At 57.6% G+C, this 27,954-nt stretch overlaps 4 protein-coding genes across 9 annotated transcripts; 2 read left to right on the top strand and 2 right to left on the bottom strand.

Moving 5' to 3' along the window:
- Positions 1-16: 16 nt before the first annotated feature.
- On the bottom strand, positions 17-15,685 carry NECAB3 (N-terminal EF-hand calcium binding protein 3). Of its 5 annotated transcripts, none has more exons than XM_077111190.1 (13): positions 15,548-15,685; positions 13,563-13,587; positions 11,802-11,910; positions 10,795-10,820; positions 10,480-10,577; positions 2,481-2,617; positions 2,121-2,239; positions 1,935-2,014; positions 1,795-1,848; positions 1,169-1,281; positions 969-1,067; positions 398-489; positions 17-303 (listed from the first exon to the last, which is right to left on the bottom strand). In XM_077111190.1, the coding sequence occupies exons 1-13, from the start codon at positions 15,662-15,664 to the stop codon at positions 275-277; spliced, it is 1,098 nt and encodes a 365-aa protein (XP_076967305.1). In that variant the 5' UTR covers positions 15,665-15,685; the 3' UTR covers positions 17-274. The 5 variants fall into 5 exon arrangements, with proteins under 5 accessions (XP_076967305.1, XP_076967314.1, XP_076967322.1 ...); XM_077111199.1 differs by having other exon boundaries at positions 969-1,046; XM_077111207.1 differs by lacking the exon at positions 17-303 and having other exon boundaries at positions 1,169-1,306.
- C1H20orf144 (chromosome 1 C20orf144 homolog) lies at positions 4,227-5,443 on the top strand. Its single transcript, XM_077155330.1, has 2 exons — positions 4,227-4,445; positions 5,018-5,443. Exons 1-2 carry the CDS (start codon positions 4,236-4,238, stop codon positions 5,441-5,443), a joined length of 636 nt encoding a protein of 211 aa, XP_077011445.1. The 5' UTR covers positions 4,227-4,235.
- ACTL10 (actin like 10) lies at positions 8,506-9,453 on the top strand. Its single transcript, XM_077111237.1, has one exon. The coding sequence runs from the start codon at positions 8,609-8,611 to the stop codon at positions 9,344-9,346; it is 738 nt and encodes a 245-aa protein (XP_076967352.1). The 5' UTR covers positions 8,506-8,608; the 3' UTR covers positions 9,347-9,453.
- A 1,337-nt stretch (positions 15,686-17,022) lies between the features above and the next one.
- On the bottom strand, positions 17,023-27,584 carry E2F1 (E2F transcription factor 1). Of its 2 annotated transcripts, none has more exons than XM_077159848.1 (7): positions 25,921-26,196; positions 21,141-21,231; positions 20,609-20,828; positions 19,657-19,809; positions 18,874-18,988; positions 18,545-18,770; positions 17,023-18,413 (listed from the first exon to the last, which is right to left on the bottom strand). In XM_077159848.1, the coding sequence occupies exons 1-7, from the start codon at positions 26,179-26,181 to the stop codon at positions 18,166-18,168; spliced, it is 1,314 nt and encodes a 437-aa protein (XP_077015963.1). In that variant the 5' UTR covers positions 26,182-26,196; the 3' UTR covers positions 17,023-18,165. The 2 variants fall into 2 exon arrangements, with proteins under 2 accessions (XP_077015963.1, XP_077015954.1); XM_077159839.1 differs by lacking the exon at positions 25,921-26,196 and adding an exon at positions 27,522-27,584 and having other exon boundaries at positions 17,026-18,413.
- Positions 27,585-27,954: the final 370 nt, after the last annotated feature.

Genomic DNA, 27,954 nt, shown 5'->3' with positions numbered 1-27,954 from the left:
GGACTAGACCCCAGTGTGCCTTGGTGGCTGAAGACACAAACAATGAAATACACTGAATACAGAAAGAGAAAGCAAGCAGCCCAGTCCCTCATCCTTGGGGTGAGAGGCCATCCACCAGCTGGGTCAGGGAGGCCTCCGAGAGCCAGGGCCCAGGTCTACAAGGAGGCAGGGTTCTTGGTCTTGTCTCTCAGGCCTTGGTGCTGAGTTGGCCAGTCCAGTAAGCTCCAGAAGGAGGCAGGCAGGGCCCAGGGTCCTTGGCTTGAACAGGCCTGGCTCAATTGTTATTCATAATCCACCAGGAGGCTGTGGGTCAGAGGTTGAGATCAGGGGCCTTCAGGGGCCCACACCCCTGGCCTGGGTCCCAGGGATGTGGAGAGGGGTAGGGGCTGCAGCGCACCTGGGAAGAACACGGTGGTGAGGGTGTCCGGAGCCTGCAGGTGGTCGATGAGCACACGCTGGAAGGCCTTGCTGCAGGCAGACTGCTGGTGCCTGCGGGGCCACAGACGAGCACAGAAGATCAGGATGCCGGGCTTCAGAGCTCCCCATGCCCACCCTAGTCCTGCTGCCTGGGCTCAGAACCCAGTCCTTAATTATACTGACTCTGAACCTCAGTTTCTTCCTCTGTGAAATGGGGACAATATTGTCCACTTCACTGGGCTAGAGCACGAAGATTAAATGAAGTAACACTCATGGTCCTTGGCAGAGGATGCAGCACACAGTGATAACAGTGAACATTTATTGAGTTCCTTCTGTGTTCAGTTCTTTACAAATCATCTCAATTAGAACATAGGAGATTGGAGCTATCATCACTCCCATTTTGGGCAGGAAGACACCGGGGCTCAGAGGGGTCAGATAACTCACTTGAGGTCACACAGCCAGTGAGTGAGAGAGGCAAGATTTGAACCCAAGGCTGTCTGACTCCAGGGCCCATGCCCAACAAACATTAGCTGTTATACTATCACTCATACCTTCTCCAGGAGGCCTCATCCTGCCAGAACTCATACAGGGTGAAGGAGGCCTTGTCCAGCATCTTCTGGGTGGACACACTGTGGGGCAAAAGAGATGGCCTGGAGATGCCACCACCCATCAGGGGGTCAGGGGTGCCTAACAGGAGCCCCAGCACCCCGCCCTGCTCACCGCCCCACATCTCAGCTGACCCGAGACTCACTGTAGACAATGGCTCTGGGCCCCTGTGAAGTCCACATAGCAGCAGAGGGCATGGTGAAAGTCCTGCAGCGTTTCCTGTGCCACTTGGACCTGCCTCTGGGCCACGAGTATGTGCTGGCGAGAGAGGCAGCTCAGTCTGCTGGGGTGGGTGAAGGCATGCGGCGAGGCACTGGCCATGGCCTCCAGGACCCACCTCTTTAACCTGCACCAGTTCCTGCCTACCCAACACCACCTGCCCACCCTGGGTTGGGGGTTTGCCCTACCGTACTATCCCTTGACTCTACCCTCCTCTCCCCATCCCCAAGGCCATGGTCCAGCTATCATCCCCTCTTCCCCACAGTATGCCATCTCTCCAACGGCCCCCTCTGAGTCGTCCATGCATTGCACCAGACCCAGCTTTCAAAAATGCACACAGGGTAAAGTAATGCACAAAGAGGGCCACTGATCTCTGCAGGATCACAGAGCAGGGGCCAGAACGCAGCACAGGCCCACGGAGTCTAGGGAAGGGGACGTGTGTGCAGTGCAGAGGCTGGGTGAGCAGTTAGCACCACCAACCTCCTCACTTCGTGAGCGCCCCTTGCCTCCATCCACCCAACTGCCCGGCCTGCCTGGCCCTCCTGGACTCACTGAGTCGGGTCCCTTGGCAAACTCCTCTTCATGCAGGGGCTCCAGCCGGGGGGCCTGTGAAGGATACAGAGCATGGCCCAAGCCTGTGCCTGGCTTGGGCAGACACCAGGAAAGTCCTCCCCTGGGTACCGGCCGCTCACCTTGCACTCGAGCTGGTCAATGAGCTCCTGGAGGCGATTGACCTGGAGCCGCCACTGCATCTCAGCCTCTGAGCTCCGCTCTGGGGAGGGGGGACCAGCGGGGAGGTCAGGCTGGGAGGCCTGGGAGATGCAGCACCCGCCCTGGACCCCCCTTGGCCAGGCCTCCCGCGTCCCCACAGGCCGCACCTCTGACAGAGGAGCCAGGAGACCAGGTGGGTGAGCGACTGATGCACCTCGGGGCCTTGCGCCCTGCCCTCCGGCCGCCACGGGGCCTGTTCTGCACCTCCACGCTCTCTTCATCTGGCCTAGGGGAAGCGTGGGGTCAGCCCACTGCCCCCAGACCCACAGGGCTAAGGACGAGGAGGCCCAGCCCCAAAGCCCGCCACCCCTTCTCACACCCTCGTGGCCCCTCTGCCAAGAATGTGGCTCTGGGACTCTGGAACCAAGGCATGCAACGGAGGCTGGGGGATTGGAGTGTGGGAACAGCGCGCTTTTGTGTTCTGGACCCCCGATGGGTGGGGCTCCCTCACACAGGCCTCCACCTACCGCAGGCCCCGCGCCTGGGCCTCCAGGCTGTCTGACGCTCCCTCCAGCGAGCTCTGCAGGGCTTGTAGCTGGCTCACCGTCTCCCGCAGCAGGAAGCGCGTCACAAACTGGTCCACCTTGGAGGCTCCCTCATACTCCTGGGGGCAGAGGGGCATGGTCTGCACCCCCACCCCAGGACACATACTCCTGAGTGGGGGGCTGCCCCCCTCGTTCTCCACCCCTTGCCCATCAGAGAACAGCAGCAGAGGGGGTGTGGGCCTGGCACATGTAGGGGCGCCTGGACCCCCGCCTGGGCTGGGCCTGGCCTTCCTTCCAAGAAGGCATTTGCCAGCTGGGAAAACATTTGCCAACTGGGGTTTCAGTCTTCTCCAAGGGCCTCAGGCCCCTCACCCCTCAGAGCCTGGGGGAGGAGGGAGGGGCAGGTCAAAGCTTGGCTGGTGGGGTCTGGGAGAGGGAGGGAGGGAGGCGGGTTACAGGGCATCTAAGGGCCAGTTTTACTTGACACGAGACAAAATGGCAGTATGATGTCCTCCCACCCCATAAGCTGCCCCCAGATGCATAATCTCCATATTCATTCATGCATGCAACAAAAATTTACTGAGCCCCTTGTACTAGGAGCTGCAGATACAAGACAGCTGAATCGCTTTCCTCACACACAAAACCACCAGCACTGACCCCAACCTACATCACCAGCCCCCCAACTCCTCCTAAGGTAAGTGGGGTGATAGGATGCCCATCATATGCCAGGCCCTGTGCTGCCTATCTTGGAATTCTAAGAAACTCACCAATTCCCATCATCTCTTTGTGCCTAAGTTTCCTCATCTATAAAATTGGAGATGATAATACCTATCTCACTGAACTGTTTAGAGGTGCCAATAAATTTATTCCTCTGTAACCCAGTGCCTGGCACATAAGTTCTCAATACAAGAGCTGTCAGTATTGTTATTGTCAAATATCACGCTAACAAAGAACTCACCCACTTGTACCTCCAATAGTCACAGATCTCTTGAGAAGGATTTCACCCCCCATGTACACACCCCAAGATAGAGTTCTGGGGAGCATGGTTCAGGTATCTGATTTCCTCTACACGGGGGCCCAGAGGCACCCCATCATGGATTTCGTCTCTCTCCCATGACCTGCCTCTTCCCAGGTACCGAATGGGCCCTTCCAGGCTGGGCTTGTGAGCTGGGAGGCAGACACAGAGGAGAGGCTGAGTCCTCACATTCCCAGGCAGCAGTGGTCTCTGTCCTGTCTCCAGGCTTGAACTCCAGACTTCCTGAGCACGCTCAGAGCAACTTGAAACTCTTCCAATAAAACCCTGATGTTTGGTACTTAATGCAATTGGTTTCTGCTGCTTGCAACCAAAAAACCCAACTCAAACAGGCACCCACTCTGTTGCCAGGCACCCTTCCAACCATAATCTCATGTAATCTTCAGAAGGATTTACGGGGACCATAACTGACTCCATTTTGCAGATAAGAAGACTGATGCCTAGACAGATTGATTATCTTAGCCAAGGTCACACAGCAAATAAGTAGTAGAACAGGATCCAAACCCAAGCCACAGAAATGCATCTCTACTCACTGCTGGGCACCTTATGATCATCGCCTCACTTACGATCATTAGCTCAATTTTACTGCTGGGAAACAGAGGCCAGAAGTCACAGACAGAGTGAACGGAGTCGAGATTCCCCTGTGGGTCCTGGGAGGAGGAGCTTGGAGGCTGGAGCCCGTGAGGTCAACCCATGAGGTCACAATGTGGCCGCCCCAGGAGCAGGGCCTCAGCCAGAGAGCAGGGCAGAGGCAGCATGGGCCGTGGCCCGCAGTGACCAGCCCTGCCATGGGAAACAGCAGTTCCCACAAGACGACCGACATGCCCAAGCAGACCCGCAAGGAGAAGCCACCTGACGTGGACAGGGCCCGGCACAGACAGTTCTTTAGCCACCTCAAGTGGAAGAAGCCAAGTGTGAGTGCCGGGCAGGCAGCACTTAAGGGTCAGAGGCCCAGGACAAGTGGCCAGGAGCGTCTAGTGGGAGTCTAGGCCTCGTGGGCAGAAATCCTACGGGCATGGGAGGGCTTAGGGGTCCTTCCCAAGGGTGAGGGTTCCAGGACCCCAATGGGTGTGGATGGGGTTCCCGGAAGTGCAGAAGGGATGGCAGGAATTCAGAAATCAAGAGCTGGAGAAGACTTGGCAGCCACAAGGGTGGTCAGGAGAGGGATCCTTCCAACCGTGGCCCAACGGGTCGAGGTCTCCACATGGGAGCCCTAGGCAGTACCTGAGGCTGGAGGCACAAGGCAAACCTTGTCCCGCTTGCAGACCCCAGCCTCAAAACATGCTATTTTATCCCCATGCTTCAGGTGGACAGACGTTCTGGACCTGGGGCTGGGGTGGTCGAGGGTCCCGACATCAAGACTGGGAGGGTGGGCAGGGACCATAAATGCGGACAGAGCGGGGTCTCAGGAAGTAGGCCTGGGACCCGCGTTGCGGGTTCGGCCCCAGGCGCGCCCTTCCGTCTCACGCCTCTGCTCCACCCCCAGACCAAGATCGTGCTGCTTTTCCCCCTGGACAAGCGGCAGCAGCTGGCCGAGGCGGCTGCGGGCCCCGACGCGCGGGCCGGGCGGCCGGGTGAGGACGCGACAGGCGCCCCGCTGGGCTCCCCGGCGACCACGTCCATGCTGCGCGGAGCGGGCGACGGCGCGGGGCGGCGCGAGGGCGTGCGAACGCGCGAGATGAAGAAGATCCTGGTGTTGCTGCTGCTGCTGGACGCGCGCCTGCAGGAGGAGGGGCGCCGCGCGGCGGGCGGGGCCGGGGGCGGGGCCGGAGCCGGGGGCGGGGCCGGGGCGGCGCAGGGCTGGCAGCGGCTCTACGCGTGCCTGCTGACCGACAGCGAGGCTGACTGCGAGGCCGACGCCCCCGAGGAGCAGCCGCGTAAGCGACGCCGCTGCCCGCGACCGCGGCCCTGAGCCCGGTCCTGGCCCTGCAGCTCCGGCCCCAGCCCAATAAAGAGCGCACAGCAACCCTGGCGCCTGCTGGCTCTGTCGGAGGGGGAGAAACTGAGGCCCCGAGTGAGACAGGGAGGAACAGGTGTGTTGAGGTTGGAACCAGGGCTGTCTTTGCCTTCTCCCTTCCCTGTGAGCCAAGGGTCAGAACCCCTCCGCTAAGGTGGGGAAAGGCACCCATGCCGCAGTGGAGGGAGGATGTTTCCTGGTCCCCTCAGATTCCTGTCAGACCCCACCAGGTCTGCAGGCCCCAGGGAAGCAGGCATGGGCAAACCCAGGCTTGCTCTCAGCAAAGGCCTGGCATCTCCAAGAGTCCCCAGCATTCAGAAATCCCTCTTAAGCAGAGGGAGGGTCCCAGGTAAACAGTCTCCATTCTGGAAAGGAACTGTGAGGTCCCATGGTCAACTGAGGTGGGGTCTGAGACTCAGATCCTACCTGGGAGAGAGCACCGAGGAGGAGAGACCAGGTCTCTGGGCCCCATAGCCCCTCACTCCTACCCCTAACCCCCCCAGATTTCCCCCAAGCACTTCAGTCAAATTCAGCACTTGTCTCCCAACCTACCCTGTCGAATCCTTTCAAATCACTTATCTGGCCACGGCAGGTCATTCTCTTGCTCATAAGTGACCACTGGCTCCCCACTGCCCACTGAAAAAACTCCAGACCTATGAATGGGATGTGCAGGCCCACTCCCTAGCCTCAAGTCTTCCCCTCTAGGGCCTCTCAGTGGCAGCTGCCTTCATCCCTGCCCTAGCAACATTGCCACTTGTGATCTCAAGGGCCAGGCTCACTTTCTTAAGCTCCTCCCCCTTCTCTGTGGGCAGGACCCAGCTGCTTCTCCCTTGCCTGGGTCCCAGAGCCAGCTCCAGGACCTAGTGCTGCCCCAGCTCTGCCACACCTGCAGCCTTCCTTCCTACAGCACACTGGCAACCAATCTCAGGATGACAGACACCTTTAGGGACAGTTGCAGCAGGAGTGAAGGTCCAACCTCATTAGACACTTCTGCTCAAGATGAACTTTCATCACCACATGACCAACATCCCCTCCACTTGTCTGCACCAAGCTGGAGGTTTCCCGACCCATAGCATCGCCACCCCCTGCCACCCGCCCCCCCACCACCACCTTGTGACAGCCTATTCTTCCCTACTATCCACCTGGTTACACTCAGGATACCTGCGTACCTCCACAGGGCCACACCTCCTGGCCAGAGGAGATTGGCCCAAGCTAATCCAAGCCTGGGGCTGCAGTTCAGGAACTGTAAGAGGCCAGACTGTCTACATGAACTTGCACAAGCCCGTCTTTGGATAAATTTAAAAAGCAAAACAAAGAGACAGCACACATCTTGGGTTCCCCAAAGCCCTGCGATCAGGCCCTGCTTCCAGTCTTCCCGAGGTCAGACTTCACCAGTGCCCTTGGAATAAACTTATAAACAAACTCGCTATGTTAGCCTAAGCTCACTGAGTAGATCTTCAATTTGCAAACTAAATGGTTCTAAAGAGAATAATGAGGCTCTGCAGAGACAAGAAGGTGCCTCTTCCCTGTGTGTGAGACTTATTACTAACTTTTGGAGCAAGAAACTGAGCCCAGAGAGAGGCTGCGACTTGCTCAGGGCTGCACATGAGTCAGCTTCAGAACTGAGTCAGGGACTGAGGCCCATGTGAGTCCAGACGTTGGAAGCCAGGAAGGCTGTGTGGGCTGCTCAGGCCTCTCCAGCCTGAGCACACAGAGGTCCCTGGGGTGGCTGTAGATCAGGGATCCTTCTCCAGCACTGGGAGGGGCTGCACACTTGGCCAGGGCATGTCTAATGACCCATAACTGGGGAAGGAATCAGACTGAGTGTGCTGGGCAGATGAGGCCAGATCCTTGGATGTCAAAATCACTGCTCTTATCTGTCCCAGGAAAGGAGAAGGATGCAGGGGGCTTTCCTGCAGGGGGAAGGGGCTGCAGAGGGGCAGCCAGTGCTAAGGAATGAGGTCACAATGACTGCAATCCAAGTTCTTTTCTTCCTTCTCTGACCACCCCTCCCATTTCCACTACCAGAATCTCCTTCAGCCAAGCCGAGGTAAGAGGTGCCAGGAGACCACCTGGGGCTCAAGGACTGGGCTGGGCTCCTAGGTCCCCAAGCGGGTATGTATGTGTTGAAGATATTGCCACAAGGCTCCTTCATTCCTAGAGCTGCACTGCTCCTGAGGCCTCTCTATATCTAAAAGCATTCTGCCTGACCCTCTCATCATCCACCTCAGCAAAGGCTCAGGGGGCAGAGGGACGCCGCGGAATACAGTCCTAAGAAGAAGGGCAAGGCCTGGTGCGCAAAAGGTGAAGCCTGGGGGAGAGGCGACGAGGGCAAGAAGTGGCTGGAGCCCGGCGAGAGTGGAGACTGGCACTTGGGTCAAAAGGCGGGCCCTCAGGCCTAGGACAGAGGCCAGAGTGAAAAAGGAGCCGCTGGGGGCCAGAAGACGTGGGGCCCCAGGACCACAGGGCGGAGTCAAGAACCGAGAGGAATGGCCTTTATCTAGCATAGAAAAGACAGCACTTTGACCCAGGAGGCAAAGGCAGGAGCTGAAAGTTGGGGCTCGCATCGAGGCCAGCAGAGGTGGGGGTCTCCGGAGAACAAGGCTCTGGGGCGGGCCCTCGAGCCGGGGGCGGGGGTGGGGCCCAGTTCCGAGTCTTCTACGCCGCTGCGGAGGAGGCGGGCCCCGGGGCCACGCGCACGGGGAGAGACTGAGCCGGAAGGTGGCGTCGGCGTCCGGGAGCCGCGGGGCCCGTAGGCCGTCCTCGCGGGGCCGCATCGCGGTCGTGGTGGACCAAGGCTCGGGCTTCACCAAAGCGGGCTTCGCGGGCGAGCACCAGCCACGCCTGGTGCTGAAGAGCTCCAGCCTGGTGCCCTGCTGGGACCGGCCGGGGCTGCCCGGCGCGTGGGCTGGCGTGACGCGCGCGCACCCCATCAAGCACGGCTCGGTGGTGGACTGGGAGGCGCTGGAGGGGCTGTGGGAGCGCCTGCTGGTGGGCGGCTTGCGGGTGTGCCCGGAGCGGTGGCCCGTGCTGGTGAGCGACTCGCCGTCGGCGCCGCCCGCGGGCCGTGAGAGGGTGGCCGAGCTGCTGTTCGAGGCCCTGGCAGTGCCCGCGTGCCACATGGCCAGCACCGCGCTGTTGGCGCTCTGCTCCACGGGCGCGCTCAGCGGGCTGGCTGTGGAGGCCGGCGCAGGCGTCTGCCACGCCACGCCCATCTACGCGGGCCACTCGTGGCACGAGGCCACCTTCCGGCAGGACTTGGCAGGCAGCACCCTGTCGCGTTACCTGCGGGAGCTGCTGGTGGCAGCGTGCCCCATCCTCCAGCTACAGGCCCTGCCCCGAAAGACCGTCACACAGCTCAAGAAGCGCTGTTGCTATGTGTCGCTGGACTTCGAGGGTGACCTCCGTAACCCTGCCTGCCACCGCCCGGCCAGCTTCTGCTTAAGCAATGGGTGTTACATCCACCTCAGCAGCGAGCGCTTCTGTTGCCCAGAACCCATCTTCCAACCGAGGCTGCTAGGCCAGGCTGCACCTGGACTGCCTGCACTGGCCTTCCGGGCACTGCAGAAGGTGCCCCCCACACTGCGGACACAGCTGGCCGACACCGTGGTACTGGCTGGTGGGTCCACGCTTTTCCCTGGCTTTGCTGAGCGCCTGGACATGGAGCTGGAGGGCCAGTGCCGGCGGCATGGCTACGGGGCCCTGCGGCCACGTCTGGTGGCCAAGCCTGGTCGTGGCATGGCTGTGTGGACTGGTGGCTCTGTAGTGGCCTCGCTGAGTTCTTTTCAGTGCCGCTGGATGACCCGAGCCATGTACCAGGAGTGCGGTTCCAGGCTGGTGCACCGAGTGTTCAACTGAGTCAGGCTCTGCTGGAAAGGGTGGGACGCAGAGGCAGAGGCCCCGGGGCCAACCTCCAGCCCTTTCAGAGGCAGCCAGTGCCTGATAAAGAGTCTCCAGTGTTTCAAGATGGTAGAGTCACTGTGTGGCGATGGGCCAGGAGGAGGCGGCGGGGTTCCTAGGCCCCTCGGCTTTGATCTAACATTTGAATCCTCCCCAACCAGTTCAGAGAACGCCAGTCCAGCTGGCATTCCCATCTCTGGGCCCCGTCTCCATGACAACAAGGAAGGTGATAGCCCCACTGCTGTCAGGCCACAGACACGGAAGTCCCTGCAACCTGCACCCTTAGGACACCATCCCATGCTAGGCCCCAGGACATGACTCTGAAAACCCACTAAATCCCCTGTGGAAACAACCAGAAGGGGAAGCCCTGTCCCCAGCTGCAGGTTCAGGTGACCACAGATTCAGAGGGTCTCACTTTCTCGTGTAAAATGCGGGGTCAGGCACAATCCCAGCTGCCCACCACTCACTCCCGGTTCCCTTGGGACAGAGGGAGGTAGAGACATTTCTTAAAGGGAATGCACAAAGGGAGGGGCAGCTTGTAGTTAAGTTGCCCCACAAGAGCCTGGAACCCTGTCTGTGGGCACTGTTATGCTCATGTCCTTGTCTGCACACGTATGTCCCAGGCCAGGCCCGCCCCACTAGGCTTCATGCATCAGCACAGGCCTGTGAACATGGGAGCATGACCCCCAGCCCTGCAGGGTCCCTGCTGGGTCCCCTGCAACAGTTAGGCCTTGTCAGTTATAAAAACGGCAGCAGCAGCTCCAGGTATTAACCACCTACTGGGTGCCCGGCACAGTTGTGGGTGCTGGGAATAGAGCAGAAAACAAAACAGAAGTCCCTGCCTTCATTCTCATTTAATTGTCACAACAAATGGGCAGCGGTGGACTCTATTAGTATGGCCTGCTTACAGCAAGGAAACCACAGGGCCCAGAGAGGTAAAGGTGTACAATCAGAAACTGGGGGAAGCCAACATTTGAACCCAGGCCTCTGGCTCCACAGCCCTGAGCCCTGGACTGGTGGAAGTCTCCCCGGCGTGGCAGACACCCCCTGCCCTCGCTTTGGGCCTCCCAGCATCAGCCCCATCCACTCACCAGTTTGGTAGTGTCCATGGCGGTGAGCACTGCTCGGTTCAGCGTTTCCAGCGCAGCCAGCACAGGCCGGTAGACGCCCAGGTGTTCTGAGAAGTAGTCTGCGGGCAGAGAAGGTGCTCAGTGGTTCCTGGGTACCTCCCACCCCCACCCATCCACCCAGCTGGCCTTGATTTGGGCTGCCTGGAATTCTAGGCCCCACCTGCCCTTGCATCCTGAGCCCAACCCATCCTGTCCCAGCAGGCGATCGGGAGCAGTCCCCCCACAAACCCACCTGCTGAGGGGCACAGGGCCAAGGGTTCCCCTCGGCCTACTCACCACACAGTCTCTCTGTCTCCAGGTTGCTGCAGGGAAAAGAGAAGGTGCCCCTCAGCCCCCCTGGACTTTGGCCTAGAGAACTAGGGCTTTGACCCCCCAATGATCTCAGCCTGGCTGATGTCTGCCCCCACCCCAGGTTAAGCTGCTGAGTGGGCAGGGGTCCTTAGTGGGGAGGAGTGGGTACTATGCCCCCCCATCCAAAGCTGGTAAGTCAGATTCACCCTCAGCCTTCAAGGGTGCCCAGGCCAGGGGGTGACGGATGTGGAGATGGGCAGAATATAGTCAGAACTGGCAAGGGGAAGGCATGAGGTAATAGTTGGTAGGTCAAGGAGGGCTTCCTACAGGGTCTCTCGAAGGGAAGCTTTGAAGGACGAGGAGTTTGGCTGGGGTGTCTGGTCCGGGTGTGGGGACACTGCGTATACAGGATCCAGCCCAGGTCTCAGGAGAGGAGAGTGCATGGAGGGCTTAATGCAAACCCAAAGGGTCTGTAATTTATGCTAAGGGGATGAGGGGAAGGGGAGGGAGAGAGGATAGCTGTGTGTGCGTGCGTGCGTGTGTGTGTGTATACACATCCATGTGAGGAAGCATGGGGAGGTGTGCGTGTCTGTGCCAAGGCATGGATGTGGGAGCACAGTGTTCATGCACCTGTATCTATGGGTAGAGGCAAGCAGGGCCCCAGCTGTCCCCAGGCACCCTCTGGTCCCTGCAGGAAGCAGGAATGGGAATGGATGCCTGTGGGCTGAGCCATGGGTGGTGACTCAGGCCTGGCTATTTTGGGGCCCCAGCTGGAAGCGGTATGGTGGGCAAGGCTGGAGCTGGGGAGGGGGTGGGCGGTGAGTAAATTTGGCACTGAGCCCTGACAAATTTAGACAGGTGGGCAAGGTAGCCTCCCCCCACCCCCTTTCTTATCCTCCGTAAGGATATGCAGCAGCAGGGAACACCCATGGGGTCAGGATAGCCCAGCCTCGCACCCCCCATGGTTTAGTCATCTCCCCTCTGACACTCACTCAGTGGGATGCCCATCGATGCCACTGAACAGTTCTCGCAGCTCCTCTAGACTGAGAACCCCATCGGCAAAGTAATTCTGGAATTCCTCAAATGACAGCTTACCATCATCTGGGGGGTGGGGGGCAAGGAGGAGAGTTGGTACCCCCGATCCCTGGCTGTACCCCTGCCACCAGGTCCAGGCCCCCCAAAGGTCTTGCAGCCTCTCACTACCACCCAGCCAGTGGGATGGGATTCTGAGCTAGGTAGGGGCCTTCGCTGCTGGGGACAAGTGGGCTGGGACCCCCAGAGGTACCCAATGAAGGCAGCAGGGCCCCACTGCGGGTGCATAAAGGACAGGGCAGTACACACTTGGCACTGGATAACTCAATACATGTTTGCCAAACAAACGAATGAACAACAGCCTGGGACATGGCCACAGCAGACCAATGCCTAGACATCACTTGAGAGGACTTGGGGGTAGAGTCACTGGCCTACCTGCTGGCCAGCCTCACCCCAATGCAGAGGGCACTTCTGTGCTCTGCGAGAACCCAGGACCTTCACAGAGATGCCGCAGGGAGGCAGATGAGATCTTAATAGTCAGCGCCTCTGTAAGCAGCAGCAGGCTGGCTCACAAGGGAATGAGCAACCTGCCATGGGGGGCATGCAAGCAGAGGCTGCAGCACTTGAGTACGATGGGCAAAGACTGGATTTTGCCTAAACATGTAAGGTCTCTCTCTCTAAACACACGGGAAAGGAGGACGGAACTAGGTAGGGTCTGAGTCTCAGCAGACAAAATGCCAGGATCCAAATGAGATCATGTGTCCCGATCAATGGGCTGGAACAGACAGTCTTCCCCAATCTGAAGAGACCCAAAGAGGAGTTAAGTACAGACATGATCCTGTCTCAAGGAGGCTGAAAGAGGCAAGGATTTGGGGTACACAGGTGGTTTGGTGGTAGAACGCTCGCCTTCCATGCAGGAGACCCAGCTTCTATTCCTGAACCATGCGCCCCACCCCCACCCCACCCCCCAAAAGACACAAGCGTTTGAAGACCCTGGATGGAAGTGAACTCAGGGCTAATTGGCTGCCTCGGCTCAGACCCTCAACTAGTCAACAGGGGCAAGTCGGTGATTCCGAGTCATCATTGGTGTTTGCTGGGTGCCTTAAGGGTTCCTCCTTTAGCTTCCAAGGTTTCTCAGAACCGGGTCCGGGCTGCTGAGGACTCAGGGCAAGTCCCTGAGTCCCTGGACACTGTACACAGCTTTATCCTGCCTAAGGGCTGGGCTTCTGTCCTCTGAGCGCTTCCCTGGGTCCAGATGGTTGGTTCACAAGGAAAGTCACCAAGCCCTTTAAAAATCCAAATCCCTCACACAGGGACCCTGGGACCAAGTATCATACAGACCCGGGTTCAAGGCCCACCACTTAAAGGCTGTGTACCCTTGGGCAGCCCGCTTCACTCTCTGGGCCTCTGCCCTCTTGTTTGTGAAATGGGGTTAACAATCCCTCTCTAGCTGGGAAAGAACCCATCATGTGAGCACGTGATAAGTCCCCACTTCAGGCCTTTGGTCAAACCACATTCCCTTCTCTCTCCATCCTGTCAAATTTGGCTCAAAATAACACTTCCCTGGGAAGGATGCCTTTATGGCTTCTCCTGATTCAGGCATCCCCAAGATTTATCTTCATGCTGGACTGTGACATATAAACCTCCAACCCTCCCCTGGGCCTCCCTGATGTCCCCCATCCTACCCCCCATTCTGGGGACCCAGGGGAAGCCACACTCACCATTCTTGTCTGCTCTGCGGAAAACCTAGGACAAAGGAGCAGGGGTGGGAGCTGTGAGTGGGGCCTGGGAATTGGGAGACCCCACCTAACCGAAGAGGGCCACAGCTGGCCTGCCTGCCCCCTGCCTCGTGGCTCTCCTGCCCAGCTCAGTCCTGACCCCCCCTGCCCAGCTTGGCCCTGCAGGAGCTTTTCCAGCAAGGGAGGTGCAGGAAGAACTCACAGCAGGGCCTCCGCTTGTTCGCTTCTCCTACGGAGTCTGGTCTTGTGGGGGGTGCTCCAGGTCAGGTCCCTGCACTCCCACTTCCCACACCTGGAGCCCAATGCAACCTCCACGTGATGCATCAGCCCCTGGCATGGTCCCAGCCTAAGGAAAGTGAGGAAGATGGGCCAAGATGCAAGCTGAGGATCCTGGGCAACTTTCCCAGAACTGAGCCCCCAACTCTGTTGTGTGGCTCTGATCCTCTCCAGGCTCTGCCCTCTCTGGGCTGTTTCCCTGTGAGCTTGTTGAAGATCCTGGTATGCCAGGAATGGCTAGTCCTTTCTTTGCCAATGTCTCAGTCTTATCACTGGTACAATAAGGGGGCATCCTGAGGTTAACCGTTCCAGGGCTCGGGCTTCCTCTGAGGCTGACTCAGCGTAAGGGCCTTGGGCAGGCGTGTGTGTGTGTGTGTGTGTGTGTGTGTGTGTGTGTGTGTGTGTGTGTGTGTGAGGGGGAGTGAGGATGGCGGACGGCAGGGTAGACATGCTGTGTTTATGGAAAAGCAGAGATGAAGGGCAACAGAAACAGAGAAAGTCTTTGCCTCTCTCAGGAATCTAGAGACTCCCACCCAAAGCAGCCCAGCAAAGAGGAGACCAGAGGGCCAAAGTCTAAGCAGAGACCCCCATCCAGCTCCCAGCCTGAATGCTACCCCCGCCCCCTGCCTGTTTTGTCAGGGAATGAGACTCAAGGATAAATTGAACCCCTAGCCAGAAGCCTGGTTCAGAGAAGGTTTACCACTGGCTTGGGGTCACACAGCTGCCCAGCGTGGTCCAATATGAGATAGTATGTGTGTGTTGGGGGGGGAGGTATAGGGTGCTGAGCTGGAAATGAGGCTATGTAGGGTCACATATCCTGCTTCTGTGTGTGACCTTGGGCAGACCCCTAACCCCTCAGGTCTTGGTTTCCCTATCCCAGAAGCAGGAGGGTCAGATCCCTTTCAGCCAGTAAGACTATGGTCAAGGTGCTGAGTCACTGGGGACAGTAGGGAGGGGACAGGAGACAGCCTTTCCCACTGGCAGGTTCCTCTGGGAGTGGGGGCATGAGGGCACCAGGACAGGGCTGAGCACAGGGGTAAAATGGGTAGAAGGGGCTCAGGGCAGTGCCTGAGCCCCAGCCAGGCTGCTCCACGTTGATAGTTGGGGCAGCAGAGCCACCCAGCATCCCATGGGAGGGGTGCCCAGGCCACAGAGAATGACTGCGGTTAGCCCTGATCAACTGTGGGACCCCATGACCCCCGGTGTGGAGGGACTCAGGGGTCAGTGCTGGGCTGGAGTGAAGAGGCCGCTTCCACTTCTGAGCTCCGGGGCCATGGGGCCCCTCGTGGAGGCTGCCATGGGGTGGGCGCCAGTATGACTCCTGTGATGCCCAAGGGCTGCCTGCCCCCACCAGCCACACAGATGAGGCAGGGGCTCCGAACCAGAGCCAAGGAGAGAGGAGAGGCCGAGCAGAGGGACGACGGCACAGGGCACACGGGAGCTGCCAGACAGAGGTAAGAGCCGTAGGAAAACGGAGACAGCAGGGTTAGCGAGAGAGGCAGAGACAGCCCTGGCGGGAGAGACACTGACACCGAGGCAGGGGCAAACACAGGGACGGAGATGCTGGGACGGGCGCTGCGAGGGAGGGAGAGCCAGAGAGCCCCAGCGAGAAGCGGGGAGCCATAAGACCTTGACAGAGACCGCGAGGCCCCCCGGGCGGCGCCCCGGGCCCCCGCCCGCCCCCCACTCACGTCCTGGAAGAGCGCGTGTCCTGCGGGCCCGGCGTCGGGCGTGGGCGCGGGGGGCCGCGGGGGCTGGGGCGCGGGCGGCCGGAGCAGGCACACGGTGAGCAGCCCCGCGCACGCCATGGCCCACAGGCTCGCCTCGGACTCGGCTGCGGCTCCGGGTTCTGGGCGCCGCCGCCGCCACGGGCTTGGGGGGTGGGGGGGCCCCCATTGGCGCCGGCGCGGACGCCACAGGCCCCGCCCCCCGCGGCTCCGCCCACTGCCCAGACTCCCCGCGGGGCCCGAGTCTCAGCCCCGAGAGCTTGACCCGCTGCAGGACCCTGTCGGGGCGCTTCGGTTTCCCCGTCCGGCGGATTGAGTAACTTGATGGGCAAAAGCTGCCCAGTTTAGAACTCCAACCCCGTTCACCCCCGCGGCCCCGCGACAGTAGACTCCCGGGGCCCACTGCGGAGTTAGGAGCCGCCCAAGGGGTCGTCGCCCTCGCCCAGACGACCAGCGGCCAGCCAGGAACAGAACGGGAGGGGGCTGCGCGCGCCCACCACCGACCCACCCAGGGCAAACAGAACCAGCTGCAGAGGTGACACCACGTGGGTGTCCAAGTCTGCAGGGGGGGATCAGAGCCACCTGGTAGGACTGTTGTGGAGATTGACAGGGCTTAAAATGGTCACCGGCTTAGAGAAAGCCCACGTAACGGCTTGTAAACGGGTACAGGTGGACTCCCAGCTGTCCTCCCCTACCCTACTCCCAAACTCGGCCTTCTCCTCACCGGCCTCTGCGCCCCCCTTCAATCTGTCCTCCACAAAACAGCAAGAGGGAGCTTTCAAGATGTAAACCAGGACAAGTCACCTGTTCCAGACTTGCCAGTGACTCCTTGTGTCAAAAACCCAAACGCGAACCTCTCCCTCCAGCCTCACCCTGCCTCTGGCATGTGGCTAGAAACGGCAGCCATGCTGGCTTCTCTCAGGTCCTCTGTGCCCAGTTCTCTCCAGCCCCAGGACCATTGCCCACACTGTTCTCTCAGGCTTGTGTGCTCTTCATTTCCTTCCTCAGGTTACCCTACTTGTCCTACAGCTTTCAGCTCAAACACCACCTCTTCCAGGAAGCCCTCTTTGAATTTCTCATTTGTGAGTCTCCTCCGTTAGACCTAGAAAGTCCCATAAGGAAGGTGTACACACATGTCCCCAGAACCTGAGAGTACCCAGCACAGCATCAGCCCACTCTAAATACTTGCTGCACATTTTCAAACACCCATAAACATCTGGAAGGGACACAGCAAACCAGTCAGAGTGGGTTCTCAGGGGCTAGGGAAGGGCCCAGGGTTACTCACTACTTCCTGCACTTCTGTAGCACTCATCACCCTCACTTAATACAACAAAAATACTGATTGGGTCAGTTTCTAAGGACACATATGGTGATGAAGCCTACCCTCCTTGGGGTCACGAGGTTCAAATGAAATTAAATTGGGCAGGGATACAGAAAACGGAAGTGGAGAATGGGCATTTTCCCAGCAGCCTTGGCCTCTCCCACCCCCGCATTTGTTCCCAGTACAATTCCAAAGCCCAGGCCAAACACCATCAAAATATTTATTAAGACCAAAGCAGGAGGGAACAGAGCTGTTAGGAAGGCAAATCAAAGTGCAGATTGGGGGCTGAGGCAGAGCAAGACTTGAGGGAGGGGCCCCTGCCATCTGGACTGGGGCAAGCCCTTCACCCGCCCCTCCTGCCCACCTGTCAGTGAAGGCCCCCCCTCACCTCTCCCATCTCACACCCATCCTGGGGGGCAGCTGGAGCCCTGCAGTGATCTCCTGGGGAGAGATCCCTCCTCCATCCACCCATGGCTGTCAGTCAGTTTCCCTCCCTTACTTTCCCAATAAATAAATCACTTAGGCCTCAGCTCCTTCAGGGCAAGACAAAAGAACAGCTCAGGGACCCCTGCCCTCGCTCAGGGGTAAAGGAAATTGGGGCACCAGCCCCACATCCCTCCTACCCTTAGCTGGTGCCCCAGGCTTGCCAAAGAGACCTCTATAAATAAATAACGCTCCATTAAAGCTTCGAGTTTCAGAAAAACCTTTAAGACAACAGAAGTGCTCTCACTGTCCTGCAAACCAAGCCAGCCAAGGCCTCCCCGCCTGGCCTGGTCAGCATGCAGGCCTCTGGGGACAGTGGCCACCCTGGGCCTCCTGGGACCCCAGAGCAAGGAGACCGAAAGTGCAGTTAGGGCCCCCACCACACGCACACATGAACTCATGCACACACATGTGGACACACTGGGGCATGTTTTCAGTGCACACACATGTGTTCACCTTCATTCCCCGGTACACGCATACATACACACACATATACACACACTCTCTCTCTGCACCTCTGCCAGAGGCACAAACCACTCACTCAGCGTATACACACATTGGCTGCAGACACATACACACCACAAAGGATCCTTCCCTTCCTGGCTCACTCAGCCTCCTGGCAGTACCCAGACCCCAGAGCTAAAGCTTCTGGAACTAGGGGAGGGGGGTATAAATTAAATGTTTCCAATCAGGCTGGGAGGATGGCCAGAATCAGGGGGCTCCAGGGCTGCAGAGATAGGGTAGGCATTTTGGGAGACCCTGGCCCCCCAGTTCCCCATCAGAAATCCAGAGGGGTGAGGTCCCCAAAGTCACAGTCGAAGAGGTCTCTGATGCCCTCACCCTCTTCGAGGCCAAAGTGGTAGTCGAGGGTCTCGTGGGGTGGGGACAGGCTGATGAACTCCTCGGGGAGGAGGCTGGAGAAATCCTCCCGCACGTGTTCCAGGAGCGAGTCGGCTGCCACCAGTGGGGATAGATGGTCCTCATCCACGGGGGCCCGCAGGCCACCCACCCGGGACAGCAGCGGTTCTAAGGAAACAGGGCAGCATCACAGGCCACGGACAGCCCCGGCAGGCAGGACAGAGGAGGCTGTCATGCTTATTTGCCCACCCACCTAAGAGAGGGGTCTGCCCCAACCCACCCACCCACCCTTCACCCACCTTGTTCCAGGCTGAGCAGGGACTGGCCGGGATCCATGGCAGGAGGTAAAGGGGGAGGTGATGGTGGTGGCACTGTGGTGACTGGGGCAGTCATCCTTTCCTCCTCCTCCACAGAAGCAGCCCCCTGGGATGGGGTGTTCTCAGGGCTGAGCCCACCCGTACTCTCTTCAGGGCACAGGAAAACATCGATGGGCCCCTGTTTGCTCTTGAGGGAGATCTGAAAGGTCTGGGGTGGGGGGGAGGGTTGAGGAGGGAGCAGGTAGAGTAAACTGAGGCTCAGCCAACTACAGCCCAGCCCAGCCTGTCCCTGCCGGAAGTTCTGGACTCACCTCTGGGGAGTCCACGACTTGGAGCTGGGTCTCGGGAGGAGCCTTGATCACCATGACCATCTGCTCTGCAGGGTCCGCGATGCTGCGCAGGTCCTGGCAGGTCACGTAGGCCAGGGTTGGTGGAGTCAAGGACCATATGACCTTTGACCTCTAGGGGCCACCCACTCAGCTCGCAAGCCACGGCCCACAGCAGCCTAGTGCATAGCTGGTACTCAAAACCTACCTTATGTCCCTGAACCTCAATTTTCCACACCTGTAGAATGGGGCCCATTCTACCCAGCTAACTGTGAGCAGTTCCAGTTACCTACAGTAATTCCAGGCCTGGTGATGGGATTTTATTTTGACCAATGAGCTTGGTGTCACATTGGTGGTCATGCCCAAAATTTAGACACAATTTGGGTATCCGCTAAAAAAAGTATGCATTTTAATAGTTTTTATTTTTGTGAATAAAAGACAAATAAAAACTTCTGTCTCTAACCTTGAAGCTACAACCACATATTGAGCCACTGTACTAAATAAGTGTTCGTTATTGACGGTACTAGCTTTTCTTGTTTTAATCCTTGCAACTGCAATCTCAGAACTGATTATTAACCCCTTTTTACATATGAAGTTGAAGCCTAGAAAGGTTAAGTAACTGTCTAGCATCACATGGCAAGTAAATGGCTGAGCCAGGGCTTGAATCTAAAGCCGGAGCCCTCTCTTGAGTACAGGGCCCAGGCCCCAGCTGGATGTGCCCCACTTGCCAAGCCTAACCTCTATGCACTCTTGCCACCCCAAAGATATCGCTGGCTGTCAGCATCTTCGGAAAGCAGCTGCAGCTGTGTGTTACAGATGTCGATCAGGTGGTCCAGCTGCTGTTCATTCTCCTGCAGGTGCTGGAGGTCCTGGGTAAGCCCTTCCAGCCGCCCGCCGATCCCCACCGCTGTGTGGCTGCCTCTGCAGGAGCCAATGGGGAGGGTTAGCAGCAAATCGCCCCTCTGCCCAGGAGCCCTGGACCTCAGACTGCAGCCACCTCTGCTCTGTGAGACCCAGCCCATCCTTTGCCACTCTCTGGGTCAGGCTTCTCATCTGGGAAGCAGCAGAGGGAGAACACAGCTTCCGAATCAGACTGGCATGGATTTAAATCCTGGCCCAAATGTCTGGAAACACACGCATCATAACATTCCATAGAATACTTCACAGTTATAAAAAGACAAGGACACATTAGTAGTACAGACGTGGAAGCATCTCCAAGACATGTTGTCAAGTGCAAAAACGGAATGATCTACCAAAAACTGAAAAGGCAGATGTGTCAAAGAGAGGGAGCAAGATGAGTGGGGACAGGAGTGGGAATTAACAAGAATGAAACAACTGTGTCAGACAAAACCCATCAAAAGCAGTAGTACCAAAATAGTGGTTACCCGGTAGTACTGACAGCGAGTGTGTCACTGACTGGGAAGGGGTACAAGCAACTTTCTGGGTTACGGGAACGTTCTTTATTTTCATCTACATGGTGGTTACTAGGTGAGCAAATGTGTGAACTGCACTAAGCTGGATATTGAAGATTTATGTGCTTTACTGCATATAGTACCTCAGGAAAGCCACATGTCCTCGCTGAGTCTCAGTTTCCCCAGCTGTAAGACAGTGATGCCGGGAGCCACAGCAGGTGTCTGTACTAGCACCTCCAGGCTGGCGTGGGCAGGTGTGCCTGCCCAGCCCCAAGCCTCTACCCACCCGCCTTTCAGCTGGTACCTACAGCCACTGGATGTGGTTCTTGGACTTCTTGGCAATGAGCTGGATGCCCTCGAGAACGTTGGTGATGTCATAGATGCGCCGTTTCTGCACCTTCAGCACCTCAGCTGCCCAGTTCAGGTCAACGACACCATCCGCTGAGCGGCTCAGCAGCTCCAAGAAGCGCTTGGTGGTCAGATTTAGCGAGGTCTCGTAGCGGGACTTCTCACCCGGGGACTTTACACCTTGGGAGTCAAGCAAGGCAGGAACCCTCAGCACCCACCCCCACCCACAGCAAGGCCTGCCCCTCTGGCAATGCAGAGCAGAATCACAGAGGCGAGGCAAACAGCTCTTTCCACTTGCTGAGGCCAAGCAGGGAGGCCCTGCAGCTGCTGCCAACCCTGGCATTCCTCTCCTGATTAGGCTCTCCCCAGCCCCAGGGCCCAGGGGAGCCACGCCAGGAGACCCTCCCCGAGTCTGCAAGCACGTTTATCCATTCATCCCTCCTACTCAGGGCCTGGCCAGAGAGGCCTGCCCAGCCCAAGCTCCCTGCGTACCTTTCCCCGGGTGGCGGCCCCTGCCCCGGCCTGGCCCACTGCTCTCAGCCAGGTACTGATGGTCAGTTTCCAGGTCCAGCCTCCGCTTCACCTGCAGCAAAAACAAACAAATGATGGGGGTGTGCCCACCTCACCCAGCTGGCTGAGAACCCCCCTCTGTCTCAGTATCTATGCTGCACACAAGAGGAACACAGCCTGGTGGCTATTACACAGGACAAAGCGCTCCAATGGAAGGCAGAGGACCCAAGTTCAAGTCTAAGGTCTACCACCACCTCCCTGGGGGTCTATGGTGCTTTAAAAACACGCCTGCAACTTTTTTTTTATATTCCTCCTTTCAAAAGATAAAGCCTAATTCTCCTCCCTTTAAATGTGGGCCAGATTTAGTGACTTGCTTCGAATAAATGTGATGAAAGTGATGGTGTGTTACTTCCAAGACTGGGCCACAGAGGCACTGGCACCTTGCTCTCTGGGATCACTCCCTGGGGGCAAGCCAGCTGGCATGTCCTGCAGACACTCAAGGAGCCCTGCCCTGTGGAGCAGCCCACATGTGGGGAACTTCAGCAACCACATGGACGAGCCTGGAAGCAAATCCTTCAGCCCCAGTCAAACCTCCAGATAATCGCGGCCCAGGCCAACATCTCAACTGCCAACTCAGGAGAGACTTGGAACCAGAACCTCCCAGCTAAACTACTCCTGAGTTCTTGATGCTCAGAAACCACGATAATAAATGTTCTTTTAAGCCACTGAGTATATAAGTCCCCTGGGCACATCACCTCTTCTCTCTGGGTTTGACACATCTGGGAACACGGCAGCAACTGGTGTTCACCAAGTGCTTTGCTTGCATTAGTTCATTCCATCCTATGGGATGATGGCGATAATGGTCCCATTTAACAGAGAAGGTAACTGAAACCTAGGGAAGCCAAGGTCAGCCAGGATGTGACAGAGCAGGATTCCCACCCCACATGTCTGAGCAAAGGCCTGAGCTCACAACCTCCACGCCCTCTGGCTGATTCAGAGAGTCAAGGATTGAAACTGTCCTGCAAGTTACAGGGCATCTCAAAAGTACCCTAACCAAAACCAGACTTACCCTCCCCTCCACCAGGCTGCCTGAACCAGAACCTTGGTTCTGTCCCACCTAACACCCTCCTCACACCCATTATCACCTCCCACCTGGACCATGCAGCCAGGCCTTATCCTAAAACACAAATCTTACTATTATTTGTCCCTGCTTACGACCTTTCTCTGTAACCTCACTGGCCACTGGTTCTCAATATGAACCTTTACTTAGACGGGTTTTTCACCAATCTGCCTCTGAGCCTTAGCCCATGCTATTCCTCCTATCTGGCCTGACCTTGTCTGCCTCCCTCCCTTCCCATCCTTCACACCTACTGCTGCATAAGGATATCATCTCTTCTCCCTCCGAACGGCCTCAAGCCCAGTCTTTCTCCACATTCTGCCTCTTGCTACTAATTTCTGCAGGTATGTCTGTCTCAACCCTAAGCTCCTCAGAGGCAAGCACCAGGTCTAAACCATCTCTGTACCCACAGCGTCTGTGGGGACATCGGGCCTGGGCACCAACGAATGTTGCTGAATGAACCTCCCCATGTACGACAGACCACAGCACCCTCTCTCACACACAGTTGTCCACCACTCAGGCATCCAGGGGAAGAGAAGAGTGAACAGACCGAACACTTCCTGTGTACTGAGCACTGCGCTAAGTAATGTTTCATGTGTGTTTGCTCATCAAGCCCTCCAGCTGTGATGACCCTGGGAGGCTGCAACCCAGAGAAGTCACACGGCGGTGAGGGGTGAAGCCAGGATGATTACCCAACAGGATGGCCCCAAGCCCCCTACGGACGTCCCCATGAGCCCAAACTCACTTCCCGGTCTGAACCCTCACATGCACCTGCCAACCACAGCCCTTAACTTCTTCCCTGTTACCCAGGTCCTTGACCGCCTACCCCTGAAAGCAGGTTAATGTCAAACCCTAAAACAAGGACACAAGCAGATTCCTACTGGCCACCCTCTAAATAAACCCTAGCACAGGGGACATGAAAAGCAAGGAAAAGACATTCACTGGTGAAAAATCGAGACTCAACCTCCTACCCGGGACAGAAGGCCACAAAAACTGTGGATTATTTAGCCCTTGGAATACCATATGGCTGCCAAAGAGGACTGAGGCAGTCTGACAAAGAATCAAAGACACACTGACAAGCCATAACATTGTTATAATGCAATGCATTAATACGGTCCCTATTTGGATTAAAAACAAATCATGAAATCTGTTTTCCTTGGTACCATTTCCATGACACTGATCCATTTCAGGAGCAACCTCTGCTTGCATAAGGGCGTCAAGGGGGATTGCTCCCTTATTTGTATGGTAGGAATAATGTGCTATTAGAACAAGGGAGTTAAGAGAAGATAGTTTTAAAAACCCTTAGGAAATGAAGGCTGTCATAACTACATAAAAAAAAATACTTAGGGAAAGAAAACACAGGAAAAAGATTTATTTGGGATCGTTGTTCAAATTTCTACTATCTTAAATTCTTTTCTACAGTAAACATATATTTGTAATGGGAAAACTTTTTTAAAAACTGAATGGCCACCAGCAGGGTGGAGGTGGACATAAAGGGTCAGGAGGAATGGCTGAATTGCAGAGCCTTGTATGTAGTAGGTGCTTGATAAACGCTCATTGCTACAGAAGCTGAGACTATAGTTTTTTCCAGAACTGCCCCCAAACAAATGCCAGTGCAGAGGGTCAGTGGAGACCACAGCTCTTTGCCTAGTGGCTACCCACAGCTGCAAGAGTTGGGGGTGCTGGAGAGCAAAGGCTGGGCCGATGTTTCTAAACTTCAGCTCCAGAATGATTCCAGCCCCTCCCCCTCACACACTCCAGGAGAAAAATGCTCACTGGCCCTTAGGCACTGTGGACAGGGTCTCCTCATTTGACCCCGTGCTTAGCTGTCCTCACTAACTCACCAGCTGCAGAATGAATGCTGCTGGTGGCATCCAGCCCCTAGCCCATCCCCCCTGCAGGCTCTGCCACTGTCCCTGCAGCCCTGGGCCTGTTAAGATCTTCTCAGTCAGCAAGATGGAAGTTACCTGCCCAGGCCCCAAGCTGGTACCCTCGGGGCCAGGCCACTGGGAGTATAGGAAGCATATGTACCCTCCCTGGTACACTATCAACCCACTCACTCATCAGAAGGAAGGGCCCCTAAAATCAACCTGGGTTTCATTCAACTTCCAACAGCATCTCCAGGAGGCGAGGCATCCCGGCAGCTAACTGCTCAGGAAATCTGGACTGCTGCTGAATTCATCAGTCTGGTCCCACCACTAGCAAGCTAAGTAACTGAGGAAGTTCTAAAATCTGAGGCCTCAGCGTCCCCCTCTGTAAAAGGGTTAAATGAGTTAATTTGGATAAAGTGCTTGGCGCAGAGCCTGCATACAAAATACTCTCCCAACAACGGTGGCTGCTATTGTTATTATTATTAGCATCTTGGTGATTCCGGAAGGAAGGCAGCACTGGGCATGGGGCCAAGGGGGCCAGGGGAGGCTCCTGGGATGCCTCTGGGACCAGCTGCCACCCGCGCCTCCATCAGCGGTTGGGTGGTTTCCACCTCGTCCTGGGCCCTGCCTCGCCCCTCCCACTTGTTCCAAGCCCCCGTGAGACCCCATCCTTCCTGGCCAGCCCCTGCCTGCCCGTTTGTGCCCCACCTTCACCCACAGGCTGTGCCAGTCAAACTGGTCTCCACACCCTGTCCTGTGGCCCACAGGTCCAAGCTCCGGGGCTCCTCTCCTTTCTCCGGCTATAATCCAGCCACGTCTGGGCCCCCCCAGTCTGAAATGCTCTTGCGCTTCTCGTTGCTCAGGAAAGACTCTATCAGGGCATTTCTCTGGGACATTTTCTCTCTTCTGGCACTAGGGATCTTGCCTCCAGCTCAGAGGCCCAACCCACCCCATCCTTCCACAGGGGCCCAAGGGTCTGCCTGCCTGATTAATGAGGTTCCATGGCAACCAGGGCCTGGGAGGGTGGAGGGGAGCAGATGGAAGGACAGGCAGAGGGAGGGGATCAGCAGCTGGCCCAGCCATCCCGCCCCTGCAGAGAAGGCCTCCCAATCAGGCAGCCTGTCCCCAGGGGCCTGGAGGGCCAGGCCTGCACCTGGCAGATCATCATCAAGGCAGGAAGGTGAGTCTTCTCAATGCTCCCCAAAAGCCCAACCCCAGGACGACCCACCCACCCTCCTCCGCAGCTAGCCATGCTCACTCCCCAACCTCAAATCCTGGTGTGAAGCCAGCAGGCCTCAATTCAAATTCCAGCCTCACCACTTGCCAGTTGTGTGATGGGGATAAGTCACTTCCCCTCTCTGAGCCTCAGTTCCTCCTCCGTCAGATGGGCACAGTGACAACACCGAGCTCGCAGCGTGGTTGTGGGTTTTAGATGGCTTGAAGTCCACCAAAGGCTCAACCAAAGGCCTGGCATGCAGTAAGCGCCAGCTGCATACACGTGGGCCACTATTATCACCAAGTCTACCCTCAAGTGGCTCCGATTAGGATGGTGAAGCCCACAGCACCGAGTGGCAAACAGGGACTGGCCCGAGGTCACCCAGCACCCCGGGGCGGGGCCCGGAGGCTCAACCCAGGCTCTGCACCGCCCAGTCCGAGGGCTTCAGTCCACCCCTCCCCTCGCCCCCCGCTGCCTCCGGGCCAAACACTGCGCCCCGCCCGGGTCGGCGCGGGGGTACAGGCTGCGCACTTGGCCCAGTGGCCCTGGTGTCCGTACCGGCGGGCGGCCGAGCGCAGGGCGCGGCGCGCTGGGTGTGGGCCGGAGCGCCTGAGGCGTGGCGAAGAGCAGCAGGTCGGCGTCGCTTGAGCCCGCGGCGGGCGCGGAGGGGCCGGCAGGGGCCGGCGGGGCGCTGGCGTCCTGCGCTGCAGAGATGATGACGATCTGCGAGGAGTCGAGCAGCCGCAGCGCGCCCGCCCCGAGGAGGGCCTCCAGCGCCGGCGCGCATGGGCCGCCCGCGGGGGCCCCGGCCACGGCCATGGCGCTCACGGCCCGCGCGGCCCGGGTGGCAAGCGGCGGCGGCGGCGCGGGCCCATGGTGGCCGGCCGCGGCGAGGGCTCGATCCCGCTCCGGATCCCACTCCGCCCGGGGCCGCCGCTGCCTGCAAAGTCCCGGCCACTTTTACGCGCCAAATCCTTTTTGCCGCGAAAGAGCCACGAGCCGCCTAGCGCCCTCGCCATTGGCTTCCCGGGTTATGACGAAGACGGCGGCGGCGGCGCCCACTGGTTGCAGCGCGCCGGGCCGGCGGCGACGGGCTGCACGGGGCGGCGGCGCGGGGCGGTGCAGCCAATCGCGGTCCGGGGCGCGCGCAGGCTTTGTCGGGGCGGTGCCCGGCGCGTTCACACTCCCCGCCCCCAACCCGGACGGCCCCTGCTCAAGGCGTGGTGGCCCCACCCCCGCCCCACGCGCTCGGTCCTGCTGACCATGGTGTAGAGCTTCCATTCTGCTGCTATCACGTCTCCGTCTGCAGCCCCATAGCACATGACCCCCAGACCTGCAGCCCACACTCCCAACCTGCAGCCCTCATACCTCAGCCCAGATTTCCAGAAACTTCCTCCTCCTCCTTTCTGAATTCTCAGGCCCACCTCCAAAGCCCCAGACATATTTCCCATCCTCAACTTGCCCCACCTATCCACCTATGCTGTTTACTCTCAAGTCCTACGCTCCTCCCAATCCCGTCAGTCTTACCCAGTCAGAGCCCAAACCGAGGGGGCTGCCAGGAAACCGGGAAGAACTCGATATGGACCTGGCGCTTTCCTGCAGCCGCATCTTAGCTGGAATCCCTTCAATAGCCAATGCACAAGCTTCTACCTGAACTCATTCATTCATTCGCTCATTCAACAATCGTTTTGAGAGCCTGCCTTGTGCTCCATCCTTATTTAAGACCTTGACTACTGGCCCTAAGGATCTCACGGTCTAGTGAAAGGATGAGAAGGAAGAGGTGGCAAATGTTTACAGCATGATGAGGAATTTCCGCCATTAATGTGACCCCATGTTAGGACCTAACCAAAGGAAGGAGGTGGGGATACTGAGCACAAAAAATGCATTTAATCCGGAAGCCCTGGGACATCTCCACCAGCCATTTCTCCTTGCTCATATCAGTCCATTTGACCAGTATTGTCCTCAACACTGTGCCAGGCCTTGTGTCAACACTGGGGACAGAAATGTGAAAGATTTGATAACTTGTACAAATCTAGTGCTGTTTGGTGTGGGTGATCTACAAGAAAAAAAAGTAACTAAGGCACAAACGAAAATCAAATCCCCTGGTCCAGTCTAAATACCACTTCTTCAGGGAGCCCACCAGAGTCGGAGTTACTCACTTCCTCCATTGCCGGTTGCTGCCTCTCTGTTCAGGCACTGATCACGCTTCTTGGTTTCTCCATCTGCCTCCCCTATCAGACTAAGATCTCCAACAGCGCCCCCCTCCGCACGCTGGCCTGGCTCAGAACAGGCACAGAGGAGGGTTATGAAAGAAACAGAGGCTACCCAGAATGCACCAAGGAGGCCCTGGTTCTCCAAGAGTGGTCCTGATCACTTCAAAATCACCTAGGCACCTGTTAACTTTGGGCCCATCCCAGCCCTGCTAAATTAGAATCTTTGAGGGCCCACGAATTTACATTTTAAACACATATCCCTTCCCACCCCCATCCAGGTGATTTTTAAGTACTCTAACATTTGAGACAAATTGGTATACCTGTATAACCAAGATGCGTGGTGAAGCCTTAGATTACAGCCCCTTAAGGAAAATTTTCA

The sequence above is a fragment of the Tamandua tetradactyla genome, chromosome 1 (genome assembly GCF_023851605.1).
Source record: "Tamandua tetradactyla isolate mTamTet1 chromosome 1, mTamTet1.pri, whole genome shotgun sequence".
NCBI lineage: Eukaryota > Metazoa > Chordata > Mammalia > Pilosa > Myrmecophagidae > Tamandua > Tamandua tetradactyla.
Note: the sequence above shows the minus strand (reverse complement) of the source record. Positions and strands in the feature narration are given on the sequence as shown.